This window comes from Neovison vison, chromosome 2 (genome assembly GCF_020171115.1).
Source record: "Neovison vison isolate M4711 chromosome 2, ASM_NN_V1, whole genome shotgun sequence".
In the NCBI taxonomy this organism is placed as follows: Eukaryota; Metazoa; Chordata; class Mammalia; order Carnivora; family Mustelidae; genus Neogale; species Neogale vison.
In genome coordinates, this window is record NC_058092.1 from 164,678,664 (window position 1) to 164,703,905 (window position 25,242).

Genomic DNA, 25,242 nt, shown 5'->3' on the forward strand with positions numbered 1-25,242 from the left:
TCAGAGGAGTTAAATAACACAGAATCACAGGATGGGAAAGTCAGTTCCTATTGCCACTGTAACAAACGACCACAGAAGTTATGGTTTAAAATCACGTACATTTATTCTCTTATGGTTCTGAAAGCCAAGGTCAAGGTCAGGGAGCTGAGATCAAGGTGCTGGTTGGGCTGCATTCTTTCTGAAGACTTCTGGAGAGAATCTGCTTCCTTATGGTTCCCAGCTTCGAGGGGCTGCCTTCATTTCTCGGCTCCAAGTACATCATACCATTTCCGGGTGTTCCAAGGTGTATTTCCTTTCTCTGACTTTGACCTTCTTCTTGCCTCCTTGTCATAAGAACCCTTGTGCTTCCATTGGGTCCACCCAGATAACCCAGAATAAAATTCTCACCTCCAGTTTCCTAATGTAATGACAGGTGCAAAGTCTCTTTTGCCAAAGAAGATAACACATTCGCAGGCTTCTGGGATTAGGACACGGACATCTTTGGGGGGCCATTATTCATCGTACCATGTCTCCCTATCAAATTTCTTTCAACCTTCTGGGCCATAGGGCTGGCTCAGTCAGTAGAGCATGCAGCTCTAGGTCTCGGGGTTGTAAGTCCAAGCCCCACATTGGGTGTTGGCATTATTTAAAAATAAAACCTTAAGAAAATGTCTTTTCTTTCAACCTTCTGAATGTTGCAAGGCGAGAGTCTAACTTTGGTTTATGTCTTTGTTTCTAGCCATTGCTCATCTCCCTGGCAAAGAGTGCATTTAACAAGAAAAGAAGTTTTTAAACTCTAGTGCCCTGACAAGTCATGACATCTGTTTTGTCACCAATTATGTTTTGTGCTGTTATTATGTTTCTGGTGATTTTCAAGTTTTGGCAAATTATACCTCTCCTTCCATTTATAGTAGCTGCAGGAAGTTTCTTACTTTCTTTCTTTCTTTTGATTTTATTTATTTATTTGAGAGACAGAGAGAGAGCATAAGCAGGGGCAGTGGGAGACGGAGAAGCAGGCTTCCTGCTGAGCAGGGAGCCCCATGTGGGACTTGATCCCAGGACCCCGGGATCATGACCTGAACCGAAGCAGACGCTTAACTGACTGAGCCACCCAGGCACGCCAGCAGGAAGTTTCTTTTTAAAAAAAAATTACAAGAATTGATTCTGAGACTTCTGCATAAGCAGTATTCATCCGCATGGATGGCATGCAGATATAGCAAACATTGTGAATGAGAAATGGGAATGACAAAAGCTTGAGAAGTATTGCCTTGGGTAATTAAAATTAGGGAAGAGTTTGGACATTCAGGGATGACTTTGCTCTTTGCTTAGCTCTGTAGGAGGCCTCCCTTGAGGAATGTGATGTAACTTCCTTTCTGCTTCTGGGCTTCTGGCTGGCTTAGACCACGGAGCCCACAACTCTTGATCTCAGGGTTGTGCTTTCGAGCCTCACCTTCAGTGTGAGGATTACTTAATAATAAAAATCTTAAAAAAAACAAACCCAATTTCCATTCTGCGTCTTTGACAATATGTTCCCTGCATTCTCTATAGAGGATGGGTCAACAAGATTGGGAGATAGACCTTCTTCTTCATTCAGAAAGAATGCAAATCAGCAATGGGGTACGGTTTATTGGGCATGGGCTATGGTCAAATCTCCTTGCAAGTCTTGCTGAGAGCTGAAGGTTAGTTCCTGTGCTCATGTGGTTCTCTGTCTGGTGGCTGATGACAGATGAGGACAATTTAGACAGAAAGAGCTAGGTCTGTAGGAAAAGGAACCGGAAGGTGCTTTAGAGTTCAAATAGTCCAATCCTTTCAGCTTGGAGGTAGAGGGGAGAGGGTAAGGATGGAGGAGATGGCAATGGAAGGGTCAAGGAACTTTTTATGGTGAAGACAGTTTTCCCTCAGGGACTTTACCAGGGATTTTCCCAAGAAGATATTGGGGTGGGAACTTTATCATTTTTCCCTGCTGGCAACCCCAGTACCACGAGCGTCTCCTGAGTACCGACCACTTGCCAGATTGTCTCAGTGATAGGCGATACAAAGCTAGACTTTAATTTTCTGTCTATTAAAATCACGTCTTAGATTATTGGTCTTCTCTTAATAAAAGATGATAAAATGGTTTTTGTTTACCTTTTATGTAATCTGCCTCAGAAGCAAATATTCTGCGTCTTTTTAAATACTTCCTATACTTCACGTTGTCTTTATCAGATCTTTGATTACTTAGAATAACTGAGTTTTTTTCAATATGAAAAGAGCTAAGCGGTTTTTTGTTTGTTTTTTGCAACTAGAACTTCTTCCTATATTTGCCTTTTGAAACCTTAAACTGTTGGAAATAAGGGTATGTAGTACACCAATGCCTAAAATTCCATTTAAAGAACCCACAATATTAAACAATGTTTATAATATTTGCATTTTTCTAATTTTCTATCATATTCGTGTACTTTTTAGTAATATAAATCATATTATCTTACTAGAATATTGAAACCTATGTAGTTTCCATATATCCCTGTGGCAAATCTCGCTGCATAGGTAGTTAACAGTTCTTCCTTTCTTCCATCCCAGTCCTGATTTTTTGGCCTCTGTCTTCTGTGTTTGGAGCTTCGTCCCCCTACATGGCTAATGAGGTGTTTTGATAGAGTCCAGGACCAGGTGTTTTTACCTATAGCAGTTTCCAGAGATCTTTCTTTGGGGAGGGGTATGGTGGCAGGGTATGAAGGTCATTTGCTAGTGTTTATCATTTTTAAAAAATATGGAACCCGTCATGAATTTGCGAGGCATTCTCCCCGCAAGGGGTCATGCTAATCTTCTACTGTTCCAACTCTAGTGTATGTGCTGCCCAAGTAAGCACTTAAAATGCTTATTTTGATGAAACTGAAGGGCACATAGTATTCCAAAAAAAAGTTAACTTTTTCCCCCAGCTCAGTTGACGGGTTTGGTTAAGGAGGCAATTTGCACACAGATTAAAAATGACAAAAACAAAACAACAAAAATTAACAAATAAGCAGAAACGGAAACAGACCTGTAAATACAGAGTACAAGCCGAGAGGTTGTCAGAGGGAAGGGGTGAGAAGATGGGCAAAAGGCGTGAAGCAGAGTGGGAGACACAGGCTTCTAGTGATGGAATGAACAGGTCCTGGGAATAAGAGACACAGCTCGGGGGACAGAGGGCCTACAATACCCCTAGATGGTAACAGATGGGAGCTACGCTTGTGAGCATAGCATAAGGCATAAGCATAAGGCTAGGCTATCGAGTTACTATGTTGATACCTGCCACTGATGTAGAATTATGTGTCAACTAGGTTTCAATCAAGAACATTTTTCAGTGGCAAACAAAGGTAGGAGTTACTGAGTTACTGAGGAGTTACTGAAAAGCAAAGTATTGGTGCCTTTATACTTCACCGAAAGTTTTAATGATGGCACAATATTATTGTCGTGTTTCCTTTCATTTGGACTGGCTCTGTGGGGCTGCGACGATGCAGATGGAGATGTTGAGATCAGTGCCCCTCTCACATCGTGGTACTGGCTGGGGGAGTATTTCATAACCACCAAGGTGTGAGTACCAGGAATCTGTTTTCACTGGACCCCAAAGCACTTCTTAACTTCTAAAACGGAAAGAGAACCACGCGGAGATTTTGCAATCTCTCGGTATCAGATGAAGATAAGAGTGAAGTCAGTGGAAATGCGGAGAAACATTTCCCCTCAGGGCCATACGTACTGCAAGTGTCTGCACAGAATTCAGTGTCGGGTGGGACTAGCAATTAATTCAAATTGACGAACCCAGGTTGAGTGTTTTCTGCGATCAAGTCACCTTGCTAAGCACTGGAAAGTGAAATGGTAAAGCCCCAAACTTGGAAACAACCCAGAAATTCCTCAGAGTGAGAAGTACCGGCTCAGTGGGTAAATAGTTAAACTATAGTGGGGCCACACCCTGGATATTTCTCAGCATTAAAAAGGAGCAAATGTGGGCGCCTGGGTGGCTCAGTGGGTTAAGCCGCTGCCTTCGGCTCAGGTCATGATCTCAGGGTCCTGGAATCGAGTCCCGCATCGGGCTCTCTGCTCTGCAGGGAGCCTGCTTCCTCCTCTCTCTCTCTCTGCCTGCCTCTCTGCCTACTTGTAATCTCTCTCTCTGTCAAATAAATAAATAAAATCTTTAAAAAAAAAAAAAAAGGAGCAAATGTGATACACTTTAACAGTTAACAGTTTGGACGGCTCTCAAGCGAGTGAAACAAGCCACTATCAAAAGGTCACATATTGCAAGATTCCATTTACACAAAGTTATGGAGATGGAGAACAGATTAGAGGTTGTGCAGATTAAGTTCAAGGAGGGCTGGGGAGGGCTGGGCGTGGTTGTTAACTATGCTGGGAAAGCTGGAGGGAAATTTTTGTGGTGATGGGCCATTCTGTATCTTAATTGTGGTTGTCTTACACAATCTACACCCCCCGTGATAACACTGATCTCACACACACACAGGCACACACGGGAGGGCATAGCAAGGTCTGAATAAGGTCTGTGGATTATACCAAAGTCAACTTCATGGTTTTGAGAGCACGCTATAGGCATGTAAGATATTATCTTTGGGGGAAACAATGAAAAAGTATGTGGGACCTTTCTGTACTATTTTTGCAATTTCACAGCCATCTATATTATTTCAAAATAAAGATTTTAAAAAGTTAAAATATTTTTAAGATTTTAAGAAATACCTAGCTCCTTTTTTCAAGCTACATTGGTTAGGGAGATAGACTAAAGAGATTATTCAGGAGATGATAAAAAGTGATTTAGAAGAAGTATTAATTTGGGGGCGTGCGGTTCAAGGAAATCCTTTCAGAAATGGTGGTGTTTGAGCCAGACCTTGGAAGGTGTGGATGAGCTTTGCATAGAAGTACTACGGGGAAGTGGTCAGATCTGACCAAGGCCCTGGGTGGTCAGATAACTTCCTTGCTCTTGGATTAATGAGTCTTGAAAAGCCATTATTTTAGTCCAGTTTCACCTCTCTGAAAGTAATTATACCTCCTCAAAGAAATTCACCAAAGACTTTATATGTGGCATGGAGTTGTACTAGAAATTAATGTTATTATTTTCCTTGTTCTATACAAAATATTAATGGGATATTCAGGCTTGAGAAAGTACAGTTCCCCAGTGAGTCTGTTATGGGGTTGTGAGTTTCCTGCTTTGTGTAAATGTAAGGGTAAGAAAAAAAAGGAGAAACATTGTCAAATTTTTGATAACTTTATATTACAAAGTCTATAACCAAGTTCAGCATCAGTGGATTGCTAGATTCTATGCTTCCTTGGAAGCGATTCTGGTATTTCAGACAAAGTGATGAAAAATGTATTATAATTGACCTGACTAGCTATTTTCTATTCATCCAAATTTTTTATGCAGCCTATTGAGATCTAACTGACATAAAATATTGTGTAAGTTTAAGATACACAATGTGATGATTTGATACACTTAGGTATTGTGAAATGTTTACCACAAACAAGATTAGCACATCCTTCATCTCACACAATTACTCTTTTGTCGTTATGGTGAGAACACTAAAGCTCTCATAGCAACCTTTAAACACACAATACAAGATTGTTAACTATAGTCACCATGCTGGAATAGAGCCCTAGAACTTGCCATCTGAGCTAAAAGTTTGTGCCCTTTGCCACATCTCTTCATTTTCCCCTCACCAAACTCCCCACCCTGCAGCCACCATTCTACTCTGTTTCTTATGAAAATAATTGAGATGATGCAATGCTTTTCTTTCTCTGACTTTTCTCACTGAACATAATGCCCTCAAGGTCCATCTGTGTTGTCGTAAATGGCAGGATTTCCTTCTTTATGGCTGAGTATTATTTTACTCTGTGTGTGTGTGTGTGTGTGTGTGTATCATTCATTCACTCATCTGTCAATGGCCCCATAGTTTGTTTCTATATTTTGGCTATTGTGAATACATTTTTTAAAAAGATTTTATTTATTTACTTGACAGAGAGACAGAGATCACAAGTAGGCAGAGGGGCAGGCAGAGATAGAAGGGGAAGCAGGCTCCTTGCTGAGCAGAGAGCCCCATACGGGGCTTGATTCTACGACCCTAAGATCATGACCCAAGCCGAAGCCAGAGGCTTAACCTACTGAGCCACCCAGACACCCCTGTTGTGAATAATTTGACAATGAACATGGAAGTACATATATCTTCTTGAGACAGTGATTTTCATTCCTTTGGATATATACCCAAAAGTAGGATTGCTGGGTCATAGGGCAGTTCTGTTTTCTCATCTCATTTTTACGGTTAGAGTTTATAAAAAATACAACAACCTCCTTATCCCCCCAAACCCCAAGGCATTTTTTCATCTCTTGCCTTAATTTTCCAAGTAATTGTGGTCTAGGTTGGTACAAACATGATTTTCTCTATGGTGTCACAATGACATTTATATACCATTTGGGCACATTTATACAGATACATACTATTAGATATCCAGGATTAAAATCATGACTCCTTCACTTGTGCAATCTGAGGAAAAGTTGGCTTTTATATCTCATTATTCTCTGTGTCTCATGTGACCATAGTTCTATCCCATAGGCTTATAAGTTTTAAATGAGGGATTTCTTATAAAACTCCTAGCCAAAAAATGAACTATTATTCAGACCTATCATAGTCAATGTATTTGCTACCATATGCAGAGCAAAAAAGCTAAAAAAAAGTAGTGGTATTGGTAAAAAAGTGTTCTTTCCTTCTGTACTTCATAGCTTGTTGATTTAAAGCAGAAAAGTTTAGGCTATTTAAAACACATTTTTTCTTGAAATGCAATGCACAAAACAGAGAAAGTGCACACATTGCAAAGGTATAGATTGATAATTTTTTTAAAAGACTTTTTTAATTTGTCTGAAGGAGAGAGTACACATGAGAAGGGGAAGCCGCCGAGGGGGAAGCAGGCTCAGCAGGGAGCCTGATGTGGGACTTGGTCCTGGACCTGAACCCAGGGCAGATGCTTAACCAACTGAGCCACCCAGGCACCCCGTCTGTATGATATTCTTTACAGCAATGTGTGTAATTACAAAAGATCCTAATCCATCTGAATCTCTGTTGATTATGAATTTCCATGTAGTCTATAATAACGTTCCAAGTGAATTGACAAGAGAAAGGCCTCCAAGATATATTAAGTGATCAAAGTCAAATGTGAAGAAGTAGGTGTAGTGTGGTACATTTAGGTGAAAAAAACCAATGAGTTCTATGAATCTATTTGAAAATGTTCACTACAATCCATAGAAAGTCCTCAAAAACACTGTAAGAAGGAGTTGTCTTTGAAGGGGAGACTGTGGGACCTGGAGCCAAGGCAGGGAGAGGGACATACTTTTTATTATATTCCCTATTTTCATCTTTTGAGTTTTGTGCCTGTCTGTGGTAGGACCGATTCTTTCCCATTTCTGCACTCCCATATCACAGCATTCTGGGTACATGTTCTTTGTCCTGTAGTTTGAGCCTCCTTCCCCCATAGGCGAGGCTGACTACCCCACCCCACTGGGGACAGGCTTGGCTGTGTGACTGGAGGCAGGGAAAAGTGTGGGAGCAGTGGGGCAGCCAGCAGAGTTGTAAACACGCTGCTGTGATTTAGCTAGTCCTCTCCTGCTCTTGGGATCTACCCTGGGAAGAACAGAGTCCCGTTAGCTGCTCGTTCCAGAAGGAACTGGCATGTGCAGCAGACCAGGACCCATCCCACAGGGTTGAGCGGGGTCCTGGTGATCCCAGTGCAAGGCAGAGCCGCCCCAGTCACACTGCAGGGCTGTGAGCACGAAAAAGGAATGTTCGCTGTTGGGAGCCAGTGGGCTCCTCACGACTGTTTGCCGCACAGTGTTACTATAGCAACAGCCAAGTTAGATAAATCTTCTTAGGAGCTCTCTCAACTGACCTCCACTAAACTAGATTCCTATAGGAACCAATGCCTCTTTTCTCTCTTGTAGGCATCTTAACTGATGCTCAATGCCTCTTAAATAGTCCTAACAAATAGGCTTATCTATTACAGTCACATCTTTCCCCTCCTTCCAGCTGAACTGTAAGCTTACTAAGAGTTAGATGTTTGTTCTCCGACTTACTTATGACTCTTCTATTTGTTATAGTAGTTATATTATTTAATGCATTTTGGCTAATTTGGTTAAATGTGACTTTGAAAGACTGTATTGTTTGTATGAAAACCACATTTTCACTGGGTGTTATACGCAACTGATAAATTATTGAACACTACATCTTAAACTGATGATATACTATATGTTGGCTACTTGAATTTAAATTGAAAAAATAAAAAAGAAAACTACATTTCATTCTTCAGAAGAGTTCCATAAAACTCACTTAAAACTGATAAACTTGGATAGTCTAATCTTGGTAAATAAAAGTTATATAAATATGGATGGATTTGCACTTCAAATGGCTTCCCCAGTGTATTAAAATTATTATTCTTCTGAAAGACATTAAAATTAAGGTTATAAATGATGAGGTATGAATTATTTATTAAAGAATGATTATATGGTATTTGACAAAAAGACCCTGGTCCAACATGCAAATATTGGGGGGCTAACATACATTACTTTTTAAAAATTAACTGTGGGAGGTATGTACATTCCTTGAGGGATGTAAACAGTTTTCCGTTAGTGACATCTTCACAGAGGGTAAAGAACTTTTCCAAGTTTCCACTGCTCAGGAATCCAGAAACGGACACAAAACTTCATGCTGCTCTTGGAACTCTGTACTAAATCCTAGAATCAACATCTGGCATCATTTAGAGAATGAAATAGAGCAAGACTTGGAATATTCCTAGTGCCCCCCCCCCACCATAGGCTTTCTGGAAGCTGCTTTAAATGTCATTTGGGTACAAGCCATAGTATAAATCCCACTTTGACCATGAAGACACTGTTAGTGATCAGTTTAACTTATCTTTAGGGCAAGACGTGAGAGATTTATTTCTTATGTGTTGTAACTTCAGAACAAGCAGTAATTCAGCATATCCTACCTAGTCCTTCGTGGGAATACTTCCATTTTGTTAGTCTTTTCCAGTGTGATGTTCTCTTTCCTACTGGATGTGGACCGGAGCTTATTTTCATGGCCTGTTTACAGATGGCCATCATGTCTCTGGCCCTAATGGTGATTTCAAGGAAGTCATAAGATCACCGCCCCCCCAAAATATATTCCCAAATGGCTGCCTTTGCAAAGTCTCTCCTTTTAAGAAATTGACTTTAATGAGGAAAGAAAAAGGCCTCTTCGAACTACTCTCCCAAGGGCATATTTCGCACAGGTGAAAAATGGGGCCTCCCCTGACTGAGGGGGGAAGGTGGGAGAATTTTTAAGCTAATGAGTAGCACAGTTGAAATAATTCCTAGCGGGGATGTCGGGTAAGGGAAACCCTTAGCAACAGCAAATGAGTTGAAGGACGCCAAAGGAGGCCTCCCTGCTGACCAGTCTCTTTCCCAAAGCCTCCCCTGGGCTGGCAGGCAACTTTTAACCAAGAAGGAATTCCTTGCCATCAGGAGTATGACTTCATCAAGGCTATGATTTTACTATACACTCGCTGGGGAGCGTCCAGGCCCCAGATGAAATCGAAGTGGTTCCAGTCAGGCAAGAGGTCGAAGTACTGGAGATTCCTGATTTGGGGGATTACCCTGGCCACATCCCGGAATGTCACAAGGACGTCATGGCCACCAGCCCACATAGCAGTAGGCACCTTCATGGCAGTCAAGTCATAGAGCGGGGGACGGCTCTACGGAAGAGAGAGAAAGAGCCTTTGTGAGAGAAATCTCCTCACGGCAACAGCTGGGTTCAGCTACTGGGCTCAGCACTGACTTCAAGTGCAGCTCTGTCAGGCACCGAGGGAAGTAGAGAGAACGCCTGCAATGGTCCGTATCTTCAAGGAGTGTGGAGGAAGGACGCAAGATAGGTCAACAGACATTTGCCTACAAAGTAGGGTATGTCAAATGCCACTACACACTCTCCAAATACATTGGCAATGAGGGTGAAGAAGACACAACTTCTGGTTGGGAGCTTCTGAGGAAGAGGAATCATCTGAAATGACTCTAGAAGGACAGCTGGATTCTGTCACATAAGGATAAGGGTGAGAGGGCTTCCTAGCAGGTAGCAAGAACATGTACACCACGGTCAGAATGGCAAGCTGTCCAGAGAACCCAGGGACGAAACTGTGTGAGAGAATGCAGGAGGATAGAAGATCAGAGACAGATAGTCAAGGGCCAGGCTAAGGTATTTTGACATCTTTCAGAAGTTTGGGAGGATGAGGCAGGGTCATTTCTCAGAGTTCTGTCTGAGGGTAACTGTAAGGGCCATTGGTCTGAGATGCCTTGAGGAAGGAATAGGCTGGAGGTAGATTCTGGAACAATCTAGACATGCAGCAGGGATGGTCCAGAGAAGGGATCATTGAAGCTATAGGTTAGGACTACATTCTCAAACGGAGAAAGGGAGAGAGGAGGAGGCTGATCATTTGTGAATGAGGGCGATAGAAAGCAGCCAGAGGTGACGGAGGATGAGGGAAATAATCAGAAAGAGAAGGCAAAACTCAAGATCACCGCATTATGGAAGTCTGGGTTGGGGGAGTGAATGGCAAAGGTGCCGTGGGAGCTCACAGAGCATGCATTGGAGCAGGCCACTGGATGTGGCAGTCAAAAGGCACAAGTGACTTTAAATACAGTAGCTGTAATAGAAAGATGAAGACCCAAACTCCAGCTCTGGGGTTCAGGAGTGAGTGGAAGAGGGGAAGAAATGGAGAAACTCAGCCCTTTCAAATATTAAAAAAAATGTTGATTAAAATGAGAGGGTTGGAATGATGAGTGATAGAATCCGTAGGTTGAGGGAAGGCTTTTTTGTTTGTTTTTCATAAAGAACAGCAATTCATTTAAGAGTGTAATGGGAGGGGCGCCTGGGTGGCTCAGTGGGTTAAGCCTTTGCCTTTGGCTCAGGTCATGATCCCAGGGTCCTGGGATCGAGTCCCACATTGGGCTCTCTGCTCAGTGGGGAGCCTGCTTACCCATCTCTCTGTGCCTGCCGCTCTGCCTACTTGTGATCTCTGTCTGTCAAATAAATAAATAAAAATCTTAAAAAAAAAATGGAAGAAAAAAGAATTATGTCAAATCCAAATCGAGAGTCTCCTTAATTCCTTCACATTCTCCCCGTTCAGTCTGCCTTTCTTCCCTCTCTGAAGGTAATTCTTTTCACATTTGTTGTGGCTGGTTTATTTTTTTTTTTTAATTTTGTTTTGTTTTTGTTTTTCTGTTTTTCTTTTTTTCCTGGCCTTATTCTAAGCATTTGCAAATATATGCATCTGTGAATATATACAGTCTGAGGGGCAGAGGAAAACATCTGGGGGTAGTGGTAACTTCTATATCTAAATTATGGCATGGTTACCCAAATGAGTGTGTTTGCCAAAACTCACTGAATTGGAAAATTTGTGAATTTCATTGTATGTAAATTACACCTTAATCAAGCTTAAAAAATAATAAAAATATACATAGCTCTCTTAGTTGTCCTTAGGGCTAGTAGAATCATTTGTCCCACAATTCAATCCATTCACTAATGGAGAAATTGGCTGGTCTGATTGACCATTTCGATGCTTAGAAACAACGTAATTGGTCCATATTTGCACTCATAAATTGCCTTTAACACATCAGTCTGGGAAAACATTGGGAAAACTTAATGTGTTTGGTTCATATGGAGAAGCCCAGCTCCTGAATTTGAGAAAAGAAATGGTGGCAACAGGATTTATCACAGGAACAGAGGGCCTAAATGAGTCTACAAATTCTAGTGTGAAATATCAGATGGAAAAAAGAGGCTAAAGGGCGTCTGAGCGGCTTGGTTGGTTAAGCAACTGCCTTCGAATTAGGTCATGATCCCAGGGTCAGTGGGATCGAGTCCCACATCAGGGTCCCCCTGCTCTGCAGAGACCCTGCTTTTCTTTCTCTCTCTGCCTACTTGTTCCCCTGTTTGTGTTCTCTCTCTCTCTCTGTGTCAAGGAAATAAATGAGATCTTTTAATAAACAACAAAAACAAAAAGTGGCTAATAGCTGAACTCATCATGGGTGGATAATATTCTTTTAATTTTCATGTGGGATCCTATATTTTTTTCTGCTGATATCAAGAACCCGGTATTCATTTTCCCTGTACACGTCTATAGATTTTTAAAAGACAATTTTCATTATTATACAGTCAATGAAATATATGTTAAAAACCACCTCCGTGGCACTGGCTAGGTCCTGTGTAACCATACATGAAAAAGCAAGATTAAAACTTGTGTGATGGTGAGTGCTGTGAAGTGTGTAAACCTGGCGATTCACAGACCTGTACCCCTGGGGATAAAAATATATGTTTATAAACAATAAAAAATTAAAAAAAAAAACTTGTGTGAAAGCGGCGACACTGAGAAGACTAGGATAAATGCAGTAAAATATTAATACATCTTGTGTTCTGTGGGTGGAGGGATTATACCTTATTTTAATTCCTTCGGACATGCGTCTTTTATTTCTATCCTATTTATTTTTAGATGTTCTGCAATGAACACATATTTAAATTAGTCACTTTTTAAAAAGCTCTGTCAATGGGAATGCCACCAATCATCAGGTTAGATTCTTTTCACTCTCCAATAATTTCTTATTATAATGTCTCAAAGCCACCCTTCTGGGGCCGTTCCAAACAGCTCACCTGATTGTAGTGATGCATGTTCTCTGCTTCACTTCCCCAGTCATAAGCTCTGAATTCATCAGATCTGTAAAGCTGAAATACATGTTTTTTGGAAAAAAATCATCAGAGTACGAATCACAATTGTTAACAGTAAATCTTAGAAAACCACTGTGCCCTGGGAAGAAAATAAGACTCCTGGGTCATTAGAAGGATAGAAATACATTTTTACATTTTATACATTTGTGCTTTTAGAAGCACAAGGCCAGCAGAAAGGGAAGCAATGACTGCCCTTGGTTTGAAGGGACAGCTAAGGGAAAATCAGGACTCCTCAGGGGGAAGTCAAAGCTCGGGTAGTTCTCTGTCCAGGAAGGTTCGATCCCACGAGGCTTTCCCCGGTTACCTCCTGCTTCAGCTCAGGATCTGTTTTCCAAGCTCCCATCTAAGACTTGGCTCATTTTTGTCACCTACTTGGTCTGTACCATAACTTGCCCTTTTCCTTACAATCTGGGGAAATCAAACCAGAGATGGTGATGGAGACAAAGTAGAAGCCAGTTTCAAAACTTCTAGGGGGTAGACCTGCTCTCTCCCTCCTTTCAGATGTGCTGAAATAAGATCGGAGAGTCCTTCCATGGCAAAGACACTACCTGTTTTATATGCAGGATGTTCTGCATTGATGATCCAGTGGGAGCATGTGACATATACACATCCATTCGACTCTGGAGGGAAAGAAAACATATTATACCAGAAATCACCCAGGGAAAGGAACGATAGATACCTCCCAGAAGCAGAGAACGAGTGTTCTAAGAGTAGCAAACCAAGATGGGGTTTGGGAAATGACGAGGCTGAATCACCTAGGTAAAGAAGAGCTCATGTCAGGCACCTGACTGTGAGTAAAAGCATGGGTTGCTTCAGCGCAATCCTGCACCAGCTCCAGGGTAATTTGCGAGCGGGGTTTCGGGGCGTGGAGGGGTGCTGTGCGCATGCGCGTGGGTGTGCATGGTCCCTGATCTGCACGTCCCACCACCTGGGCATCAGAACTTAACCCTGTTAATTATAAGCTTTGTGACTTTGGTCAACTTGTGGGTTTCTGTATTTTCACCTATTAAATGAACATACTAAAAATCATACTGTGCCAGGCTTTTTTGAGGCTAAAATAAAATATTGCAGAAGAAAAGCTAAATATAATCACTTCAGATGCACTCTGCTTTGGTCTTTGTAAACATTATAGAGATGAAAATTATTATAGAGATATACTAGTAATGGGAATCCTATGTCTTAGAACTCTGCAGAAGGAAAGTAATCTATTGAAAATATTTATTGTTGAATAAGCACACTTTGAAATATGGTCCTTCTCCAATTTTGGTTTGGCTCAAGTTCGCCTCTTGAATGGGAGTAGGATGGGCTGGCGAGAAGGGTCATTTGGGGACTGGCTTCACTGTATCAGCCTCGCTGGCCGTCATATGCAATGTGACAGAGCTAGCCATCCAACCACAGTAGTCAGCAGATATACACTCCTCCTCCTTGAATTATCCATAACAGGAAACGAAGAGTTGATGAAACAGCCTTGCTCATCTTTTGAGGGAGAAGAGTTCTATCTCTGTTCCATTTTGTCTTGTGCTTTTGAAGTTAAGTGGGGAGTTTTAACCGAGGCCAAAGTCACCCAAGAAAGGAAGGCACAGAGGAAATAAGTTCTATGCTTATATGGACTTCTCTTCTTTTCTGTGATTTTTTTTTAAATGCAGGTTATCATTTCTAAAATCACATTGACTATAGTATGGTGGCTGATAGGGAATGGGCAAAACTCCTACTCATGATGGACATCTGTTTTCCTAATATGACCATGGATGGAAGGATGAACCTGCCTACTCTTCCCCCCAGTTTTCATAATCATGCACCACTGAATACTCAATCTAGGCATAGCAAATCTCTGGCTTTACAGTTTAGAAAACTACATTAGTTTATGCAGCTAATGTAAAAAAAGTGAATCTAAAAAAAGCTGGAATCTCTTAAAGCATCAAATGGCCCCATAATCATTATACATACCATATTCATATTTTTCTTGTCGTATCCAGCCCATAAGGACATAAATTCACTACATATCACCCATAATATTTTATTGTTGCAGATTTTGAGGGCGGGTTCCTTTCCTGTCTTTAGAAATACACCTTTGGTACCAAAAATACCCTGTAAAAATAAGCAATAATTATCCTTTCAAGAACGGATTTCTGGCTTCTTGACATTCCCTTCATCCCAGGAATAAGGATTCTTAGAGATCCATTTCCATTTGTATTTGGTGTTTCTGCTAAGGAGACTAAGTCACTTGGGAAAAGGAACTACTTATGAATCCATCTTATCCAGGGAAGATCAACAAATATCATTTGAAAAGAGATTGCATTCAGGCTCTTCAACTCCAAATTCACTTCTCCGTGGTGGAGTTCCCCTATTCCGTCCAATCAGTGATTGCCTCTGTTTCTCATTTCTCATTAACTGGCAAGAGAGGCGGAACATTTTCTCCTTAAGGCTAGACATTGCCTTGACTAGGAAGGAAAAGCAGGATTTTTCCCTACTACCTATGGGCACACTGTCTTTTTAGCAGTGTCCCAGTGGAGCCAGCTCTTGGACTGGAAAGTAGACCATGGCGTTCGTACTGAGGGAAGGGGACCACTGGACAGAAAATACTTGAAATCATGGGATGCAGCACAGTTAAAACGTGTAGGGTTTGAGAGAGTAAGCTTGGGCGCGGGGCGCCCAGTTGGAAGGACTGGAGTTTCTGGCCACAGACATGAAGTGGTGGGAGGGATCAGGGGATGGCACTGAAAGGGGCAAGAAATCTGACAGTCAGTTATAGGAAACTGAGATAAGCCTCAGACCCTACCTATGCCCACAAAGCCATATATTATAAAAATGATGTAGAGACAGATGTATCTGCCTCCCAATGTAATGTAACTATTTTGTCTGCTCAACTCTACCCAAATGTAGAAAACATCCCAAACTAACTGATGTTAGTCACATTTTGGCAACAGAACCATCAACCCCACAAAAGGGAACTTGCATCACCTGAGCTTATAGTAAACAACACAATAAACTATGCAACAAATCATTAGGTTCTATGGAAATTCATCCTTGTGTTTGCCCTCAAATATTTTTTTTTTCCATTCTCACCCCTTCACCTTAAGCCAGGGCCTCATTTTACATGTGAATTACTGTGAAACCCTTATCAGTCTACTTGATTTCATTTTGGCCCAAATCCATTTTAGCTGACACCCTAAATCGAAGGGGCAATTTTGCCAAAATACTATGTTTATCACAGCAATGTCCTTTTAGAGAAAGAAAAAGCAAACAGAAAAAAATATATATTTAAAAGACTTTTGATGGATAAAGTCCCAAATTCACAATTGGCAACCAAACTACATCTTCAACCTTGGAAAATAACCAATAAATTCTGAACAAATAATTGAGCTGTAAGACATTTAGATTTTGGAATCGTAGCCTTGGTAAATTAAAGCAAACTCCGTTACAGGAGGGGTTGTAGTATTCAGGCTCATGTAATATTAAAGTCAGAAATGTCAGGGATTATAGGGAACTTGAAAAATGTCTTTCATTTGGGCATTGTGAATTTACTGACCTGCCCAGTAGAATAAGAATGGAACAAGAAAACTTGAGTGGACTTTAAGCTACACTGTGCTCACTTCAGACAGAAATTCTGACATATACTCAGATCTGTTCAAGACTGAGTATAGTAAGTTATATATGGGAATCGTAGACATGTACGTGGGTATACACATACACACACACACACACATACACACACACACACAGAGCACATGGTCACAGAGTCTGGTTTCTACATATTTCATGTAAATTTCCTACTTTCCCACTATTGCTTCATAATAGACTTTAAAATAGTAACGGTCTATGATCCAAAATGGGACCCTCAGAGACATTTTGGCAAAAATGAGGAGCCTACCTTGATTATGGAATTTGGAAGTAGAAAAAAGCTGGTAAAAATGCCCGTGGGATATTTGAATGAAACCACAGGACCCAAGGCAAAATTCATTTTGATTCTTTGTGCCAGTTCAGGCATGGTGGAAAAGGCTACAAACCCTAAGAGAACAGGAGACAAGACAATCTTGTAAAAATTAGAAAATACTGAGGCAACGTTTCTACTAACGAAAGTGGGATTCTGCTTTGACACTGTTTCCTTCTGTTGCAATAATCCCATGGGTGAACTGAGAAACTCTTCTGAGTTGTTCTGTAAAGATAATATGCCCTTAGTCCTGTCTGCTTTTGTGTCCATTTTTCTTGTATTCTAGACAATTCGACTTCTCTGGGGAGAGTGAGGGATAAGCTGCGTGAGCCTCCACTGCCGAGGGGTCCCGGGGACAGTTTCACCCCCTCAGTGTGGGCTAAGCGCTGACAATGCTGTCATTTTACCCCAACCCTGAGATGCCAGGGTGAGTCACAGAGCTTCCAGAAGTAAACAGTCGGTTCACGGGAGGGGAACGCATCAGTTCTTGATGTGGTATTATCCAGTGATCCCGCAGCTGCTTTTTTCTCACAGTGCAAAGAGATGTCATCCCTTCCAGTGCTTTACTGGGAGCTGACCGACCTCTAGAATGTTCCCTGATTTCTCTCAGTCCCCTGTGGTCCTGGTAAGGACAGTCATCTCCATCCGCTTTGACTTTTCAGCAACAGCATAGCAAGCATTTCAAGCCCCATGAGGATAAGGGTGGAAAGTAGCCCTGCATGGGCAAGGATGTGGTCTATATGTGTATTTTGGTTCCCTGAGATGCCTTTCTGGGCCCCCGACTGTGTGTAAGCATGTGTGTGTGCGCGTGCGTGTGCACATGCCCGCGCACACAAGCATGCACATGCTTGCTTTTTTTTTTTTCCTCCCTGAAAGTCTTGTTGAAACACTGAAACCATCTTGGCCAGAAAAAGAACTGACTTTGTATTAATTGGCTGAGCAATTGATACAAAGACTGAAACTCGTATACTGGTCTAACACTTCCTGTAGAAGATCTCTGGAAGTGTGTGGAGAAGAGTTGTTCTGTGCTCACACTGACCAGCAGTGTGAGTCGGAGCCTGGGTTGCCAAATGTCTTGTGAAGAGTGGGTCCTTCCCACTTAACAAAAATTGCTCTGCCCCAAGTGCAGAGGATGTCCACTGAAAAATTCATGCCCTACATACAAGGCAGAGCAATGCTGATCAGATATTTTGTTTTCTTTGCAGATCAGATGTAAGAGCACATCTACATCCTGCCCACTTTCTAGACCCTATTCAAGCCATTCTGTCTCCATCTGGTTCCTCCACATGCCCAAACACCCTCACTGGGGGTGGGAGGGGGTGTTCAGATGGACCTAATTTGAATCTGTGTCCTTAAAATTGGAAGTTTTAGTGGAAGATCACTAACAAATTCGCAATATTCATATAATGGATTCCTCTAAATTTTTATTTGGAGCTGGATTTTTTATTTCTTCTGAAAAGATCTAGAAAATCATTAGGAAGTACATTTTCAAAGAGAAAGGTCTTGGACTTCTAAACATTTTCTACATAGTACTTGCATTAAATTGTTAGTCCATAAATACCAAATTGCACGTTAAATAGATAAACCCAGTTGATGTATGCTTTTGTGTATCAACTAAAAGAAAAAAAGTGACCATAGTGATGCCTGAGTGCCTCAGTTGGTTAAATGTCTGCTTTGGCTAAGGTCCTGATCCTGGAGTCCCGGGCTTAAGCCCTGCATTGGGCTTCCTGCTCAGTGGGGAGTCTGCTTCTCCCTCTCCTTCTGCCCCTGCCCCTTCTCAGGTGTTCTATCTCTCAAATAAGTAAATAAAATCTTAAAAAAAAAAAGTGATCAGGGGCGCCTGGGTGGCTCAGTGGGTTAAAGCCTCTGCCTTCAGCTCAGGTCATGATCCCAGGGTTCTGGGATTGAGCCCCGCATCGGGCTCTCTGCTCAGGAGGGAGCCTGCTCTCCACACACCCACCCCCCTCCCCCGCCTCTTCTGCCTCTCTGCCTACTTGTGATTTCTGTCTGTCAGGTAAATGAATAAAATCTTAAAAAAAAAAAAAAGTGATCGTATTATTTTCAATTCATTTAAATGTAAGTATAACCTCACCCTTTTACTATTTTTTAAAATCCCAAACGGGTTGTGAGGAAGGTATGATCGACATGTACTTATTCTTCAGGGATATTTCATGTCATTAGGCATTACTAGTTTCATGCAGAGGGGACCTAGAGACTTACTCTTTGGAAATACATTAGATTTGGGGCACATGGAAAATCTATCACCATTACAAAAGTGCTGTTGTAACCAGAAATGGAGGAAAGATTTGCCCAACATGCAGTTTCTGAAATTCAAGAAAGGTGAACACCTGCGAGGCCCTGACCCTTGCAAAACACTGACATTTGTAAACATACCTATTGTAGTGCCAAGTGAGTGCCCGATGAAATACAGCTTCTCCTGACCGGTTTTATTTACAATTAAATCTACTATTGCTGGGAGATCGTATTTGGCCATTTCATCAAAACTGCAAAATGAAACAGGGGCTTGTAAGTACTGGCCACCAAGTTGAAGACTCAGAGCACCCGCTCACCTATTTTTCATGCCCAGAATGCTGGTGGGCACTTCATTCTTTATCCAATTACATGTGGGCTAGTGTGGCTTCCGTTTGCTGCATTTCTGTGTGTTACTGTCTAATAGCAGGACTGATTTCAGCCTTGTGTGTACGGTCTGAAGGCCAGTCCTCCCCTTCCTCCTCCCCTCCCCTCCCCCTTTCCCTGCTTGGCCTGCCTCTTCTTCAAACAGCCACAGGGCCCTTCCAGACCTTCAGGCTATAGAACACTCAGCTTTGGAAGCAGAACTGGAGGCGGATCATGACTCTGGCTGAAACTCTTGATATATTACTTAAGTGCTCTGAGCTTCAGTTTGCTCATCTGTGAAATGACCATCATGCCCATTTGGGAGCAGGCCTACTCAAGGGACTGGATGACAGGCAAGGCATGACTCAGGTGCACCTGCTGTTGATGTTTCTTCCCGTATCAGAGACATGTTCCGTATCTACCAAAATGCCACAGCACCAGTTCAGCTGGCATTCACGCAGGAGAACAAAAAGACCTTCAAAATACTCAGTGGTTCCAGGTAGCCTATGGGCTCAAGGGTTGCTTATCAAAAGGACACGTAAGGAAATCTGTAGGCTGACACTCCCAAGTATAAGAAAATTCTTGTGATGTCTTACAGCAAACAAGTTCCAAGCTCCCTGCCAAGGGGCAGCGACGCAAAATATTTCCTGATGTTTGTTCCTGCCCAAAGGCTCTGACCCTAACAATTTCTTCTACCCTTCCTTGATTCCCCACCTGTCAGTGGGTGCTGAGTATTTCATTAGCATGGTAGGAATGCACACTCTGTTCTAGCAATAGGCTTGCAAACCAACAGGGAGTTTAGCCTTGCACAGGGAAATATCTTACAAGAATCAGCCTGTCCTCTGGTGACAGCAGAAATACTTTCAGTAAAAGAAGGAGGTAGCATGCAGGGACATTGTTCTCTATGGCCCATCAGCAAGGTTTTAAAGACCTCATATTGGGGTTCCCTTGAAAATGGTATCTACTACAGTTACAACCAGAATTTCTCTAAATAAAATACAGTACTGGCACACACCATCTCTGTCCAAGAGAAAAGACCTGGATTAGCAGCAATAGAATGAATAGATGTTTCATGAAGACAGGGACTTTTCTCATTCTTGAGTGCTCAGAGCCTATAACTGTACATACAGGAGACACTCAGCAAACATTGATTGAATGAGTGTGTTCCCTGGTCACAGGAATTCCCTGAGCTGTCCCTTGGGACACATTTATATTGTATAGTATTGGATAGAACTGGATGTTAAAAAACCATCTCGTTAAAATGATGTAGCTAACTTGTGGGCCAATCAGTGGAAATCTAATTTCCTGCTGTTTCTTTGCTTTGAGATATTAGTAGAAACTACAAGGAACTATGTGCCTTCCAGTGTTATGGATTATTATTAATATCACCCACACTATTATATTCAAAGAAATTGTCTCCAACTTTCCACATGATTTTTCTTAGATGAGGCTTACCTAAAGGCCCAGAATTTTTCTTCAGTGACTGACAGTGTTCTGTGTCTTCTTGACCAAGTGTTCCCCCGACTGTTTCCCATCCAGACATCATAACCTGCATCTGCTAGAAGGAACCCAAGGCTGCCATTGGCATAATTCTCCAACCAAGAGGCATTGTCTGCAAATAAGGCATGTTGCAAATAAACGACTGGCCGGGGTCCTGGAAGGAGGAGGGAGAAGAGAGAGAGGAGAGAAAAAATAACTTATGATAAAAAGAACATCTCAGGAACATGATAGAAACCCCTCCCACATACACACCCCACAACAGAAGAAGCAAAACCCAAAACCAGCATTCACCTTTCCCCTTGTCATTGGTGTAGAGGGGGAGAGTCACGTGCAAGTTTCTCAAGCATGTTTATTACACCTGGTGCTGTGCTGACGGATGAACATGCAGGAGCTTGTTATGGCCTCATGATACCTCTACCGAGTAGCTACTACTTTAAGGATCCTCATTTTACAGCTGCAGAAACTGAGCTTTAAGGTAGTGAAGTACCTTTCCCAAGGGGCCACCTTATTAACAAGATGCAGAGCCAGGATGCAAGCCTAGTTCTGTTTCACACCGCAGTGGGTGCTTGTAAACTGTGCTCCCAGCTCTAGGAATTCACATTTGCATATCTCTGGGGTCTGATTGGCAAAGACAGGAAAATGATCATGTCTGATAGAATCTCTTGCCTCTTCTAGGGAGGAGGAGGATGGGAGCATAAGTGGACAGTGACTGATTTCCTCTCCAAGCTTCTAGCCAAAACCCCAGCCTCTGCCCACCAGAGAGCATTTGAAAACCTCAAATATAATAGAGTCGGCTTAACATCCCTCTGATGACTGTCACATTCTTGAGGGAGAGGGTATTCAGGGAGATGAGGCTGAACCAGCGCAGAAGGTTTCAAAAGGCACCATAATATAGTGCATTAAGAGTACAGGCTCTGGAGCTGGCTGGGTTTGAGTCCTGATTCCATCACTCACTATGTGTGTGTGACTTTGAGCCTGTTACACAGCCTGCTCAGGTTCATCACCTGTAAAATGATTAACTATTCATAGTACTGACCTCTTAGGAATGCCAAGAGGTTTCTCCGATATAAATTAATGTAAAGTTTTTAGAATAATACACCTAATCCATGGTTCTTAACTCCAAACCTTCCCCAAATTCTTCCTCCTTGGCAAGGAGAAAAATGTCCTCCTTTTATGGTTCCCAACCCCCTCCCTCCAAGCCTGGTGTTGCCAGATTTAGGAAAAAAAAAAGAAAGAAAGAAAGAAAGAAAGAAAGAAAGAAAGAAAACGAAGATTAACTGGAAGACTCAGGATGGCCTGTTGACCTGAATTTCAGATATGGGATGAACAATTTTTGGTTAAGTACATTCTAAAGAGGAACTTGTTCAAGAAACTGATTTGTTAGTGATCACAGAGTCAACTTTGACTTCTGCCATTTGTCTCTTACCCTCACCTTTGTCCCACTCTAAATTTTCATTCTGAATCTCTAGAATTATGCCTTTCTTTCTTGGAGGACAGAAGTCAAACAGAGTCAAACAGGGCGATTTTAGCCGCCTCTGAATACGAATGGCAGCACGGACAGCGCAGTGATGGGGTACAGGATTTGCCCTCCTGTCTTCCCAGATACTCTGCTCCTTCTTCTCTGTTCCTCACTCATCCTGAGCTTTGCAGTGACTTGTCCCTACTTAAAGAGTAATTTCCTCTGCTTTTGCGTGGCTGGCTCTTCGTGCTAGAATTTAGGCCACATCAACACCATGCTCCTTCCTCCCACAAAACTTGTGTCCCTCGGATCAAAATATAGGAAGAATGTTCCAATTTTCCTTCCTGGAAAAAGCTTCAGAAATGTCAGGGTCGTCTAATTTGATTTTTTGGTCCTGCCGAAGGGGGCCTATTGATTCTAAAGAGGGCAGGAGAGACTTCATGCAACCCAGCCAACCTCTTTGCGAGTGAGGAAATCCCTTTCCTGGGATGCAGCAATTTTTCGCATGAGAAATGAGTCACGAATGAAAGAAATGTTGGTCCCGCCTTTGCATTCACACCCCCAGCAAGCGAGCCTGTTTGCTGTCAACAAGATCTGTCTTGCCCGTCATATTTTTAGGTTCTTGGCTGTCTTCAGAAAATTGGAAAAGAAGGAGACTCCCTTTAACTGTTTAAAGACTAATCTAAGAATTGAGCCAAGTTTGATAAACCAGTCATTCTCTCAGTGGAAAGCCAGTCCTAAGGTGAGTGATATGCCGTCGCCTTCGCAGGATAGACGTATCTCCTACCTGGGCTCGGGGCACCTCTTCGTCCATGGGGAATTCTGTTGACACTGAGGATGTACCCGTCCTGAGTGGTGACGTCATACTCTTCACTGGGGTAGCCATTATAGGTGATGATCTCACTCTGCCCCGTGAAAACACAGACATTAGCTCTACATCTTCTCCAAAGTGTTTTGGAAGGAACTAGAACAAAGCATCTTGTCTGTCCTTATTGGGGTGAATTATCTGAAATCTGTAGCCCCAGGTAACTGCAAAATTGATTTATTATGTAAAGTCTTGATTTTAAAAAATTAGCAGAATATTTAAAAATGTCTGCTATTGGCAAATTTGGGGGTGGATAGTTGGGTAGAGATGGTATTAGGTATTGACCCATTTTTCTGACAGAACTATATTCTCCAGCTAATTCTCGAGACCCCTTTTGGTTGGGGAGAAGGCGGTCATATATAATATCCAAGGGGCTTAGAATAGAAATTTTTAATATTTTTAAAATATAAATTCAAACAAGGAGGTTGCCTATAAATTCTTTTTTGCTTTACATTACTGGAAAGTGTTATTTACTCAGCCAAAAGGGAAGTTCTCCCTAGCTTGACTCTCAGAGAAACCTTAAATATCACCTATGTTTTATCTGTTCCCTTATTTGAGACTTTTTGCTCTCATAAGACCATGCATCTGCCTTATGTGATGTCCTTTGGGACTTGGCATGACTTACAATATTCATCCACACTTCAGGATTCGCTTCATTTTCCAAATTAAAGAATCTATCAGCATTTAAAGTTCCACAGATCAAACAACAGGTTGTTGTTAAAACCAGCCACATCGTGGGAATGCCTGACGTAAGACATTTAATAATCACAGATTAATTTTATACATCAACGTTGCTTAAGAAATGAAAATAGTGCCCTACTGCAAACTGGACAGACATCCTAGGGACACTGAGAAACTGTGGAAGGGAGCAAACAAACACAGTGAGCTAATTCTGAGCGTGGGAATCCAATCTTCGCATAGGAAGTGCTTTGACCCAATCCATTTCTTGCAAGACATTTCATCAAGCACCAAGACTTATTGTTTTGGTTGTCCTTTAATCAAAGGTTTTCAATTATGTTAAGTCTTTGCTCACCTGCAACTTGCCAGGATACCTGAAGACTCAGAGGACAGGTGTCCAAGCCACGGCAAAGGGAAAAGGGGTGTTATCCTCTACTCTAACCGGCCTCCCACAAAACAAACAAGAACAGTGAGCAGAGAGGAGGGTGGGTTTCCAGTGATGGGATTATTTCTCTTGTGGACACCCAAAGGGGAAGGTTGCACATTTAAATGTGCGATCTCTTCCTTGGCAGGGCTTAAAATAACCTCTTCCAAGGCAGACCAACCTCATGGCAGTCCAGACTGACCCTCCTATGACACCCTCCCCACCCCTACTGTGACCTGACTTTGAGGTCCAGCCTCACCACCGACAAGATTTCTGACCTTGGGCAAGTTATTTTGCAGCTTTGTCTCTTGGTTTCCTTGTGGGTGAAATTAGAATAATAATGTAACCTACCCTACAAGGTTTACAGGAAGGATTAAATGACCTACAAAGCAAGAAACAGGTCAGTCCTTTCACTATTTTTCCTAATCTGAGAATGAGCCAGAAAGTAACATCAGAGAGCTGTAACAAATTAGTGACCGACTTCTAGAAATTTAGAGCTTTACTTCTGAAGATTTTAAATAGCTTCCCATGCATTTGCTGTCTGATTGAAGACGATTTTATATCTGCAAATGTTATATTATTTAAAACATTGTTAAAACTAGCAACAGCTAATATCTACTGAGTGCCAAAGCTTGTGCAAAGAATGTTTCTAAATGCCTGGTGCGTGTATTTTAAATATCAAAGAAACTCCATCAAGTGGGTCCTATCATCCTCCCCTTATGGATAAAAAATACCCCAAGGCTTAGAGAGATTTCAGATCTGCCCAGGTCATAGAGCCCACAGGTGCCAGAACTGGGTGGAGAAGGCAGGCAGCCTCCCAGCAGCGCCCTTGGATCTGACCATCACCCTAACCCGCCTCCCAGTTGTGATAGATCTTGACCTTACCTAGCTCAATGAGCGTCCTCTGCTCCAGAAGACTCCGCACTGACTAAGAACCTCTAAACTTCTGGCTGTGACATCAGGTTGAAGAACAAGATGTAGTTGCAGTGACAGTTAGCAGCTAGAGAGAGCAGAGACTGGAAGCCCATGGCAATGAGGAAACCC

The 25,242-nt window shown here is 42.1% G+C and overlaps 1 protein-coding gene and 1 non-coding gene across 3 annotated transcripts; both read right to left on the bottom strand.

The window, feature by feature from the left end:
- Positions 1–123: 123 nt before the first annotated feature.
- Positions 124–25,242, bottom strand: LIPN (lipase family member N). Of its 2 annotated transcripts, none has more exons than XM_044239464.1 (10): positions 25,084–25,242; positions 23,722–23,840; positions 23,019–23,136; positions 20,728–20,926; positions 19,051–19,160; positions 16,597–16,733; positions 14,673–14,813; positions 13,274–13,345; positions 12,651–12,722; positions 124–397 (listed from the first exon to the last, which is right to left on the bottom strand). In XM_044239464.1, exons 2-10 carry the CDS (start codon positions 23,827–23,829, stop codon positions 137–139), a joined length of 1,218 nt encoding a protein of 405 aa, XP_044095399.1. In that variant the 5' UTR covers positions 23,830–23,840; positions 25,084–25,242; the 3' UTR covers positions 124–136. The 2 variants fall into 2 exon arrangements, with proteins under 2 accessions (XP_044095399.1, XP_044095401.1); XM_044239466.1 differs by lacking the exon at positions 124–397 and adding an exon at positions 8,448–9,708 and having other exon boundaries at positions 25,084–25,241.
- LOC122901593 lies at positions 2,720–2,824 on the bottom strand. The gene has a single exon (XR_006383587.1). It is a non-coding gene; the product is annotated as a U6 spliceosomal RNA (small nuclear RNA).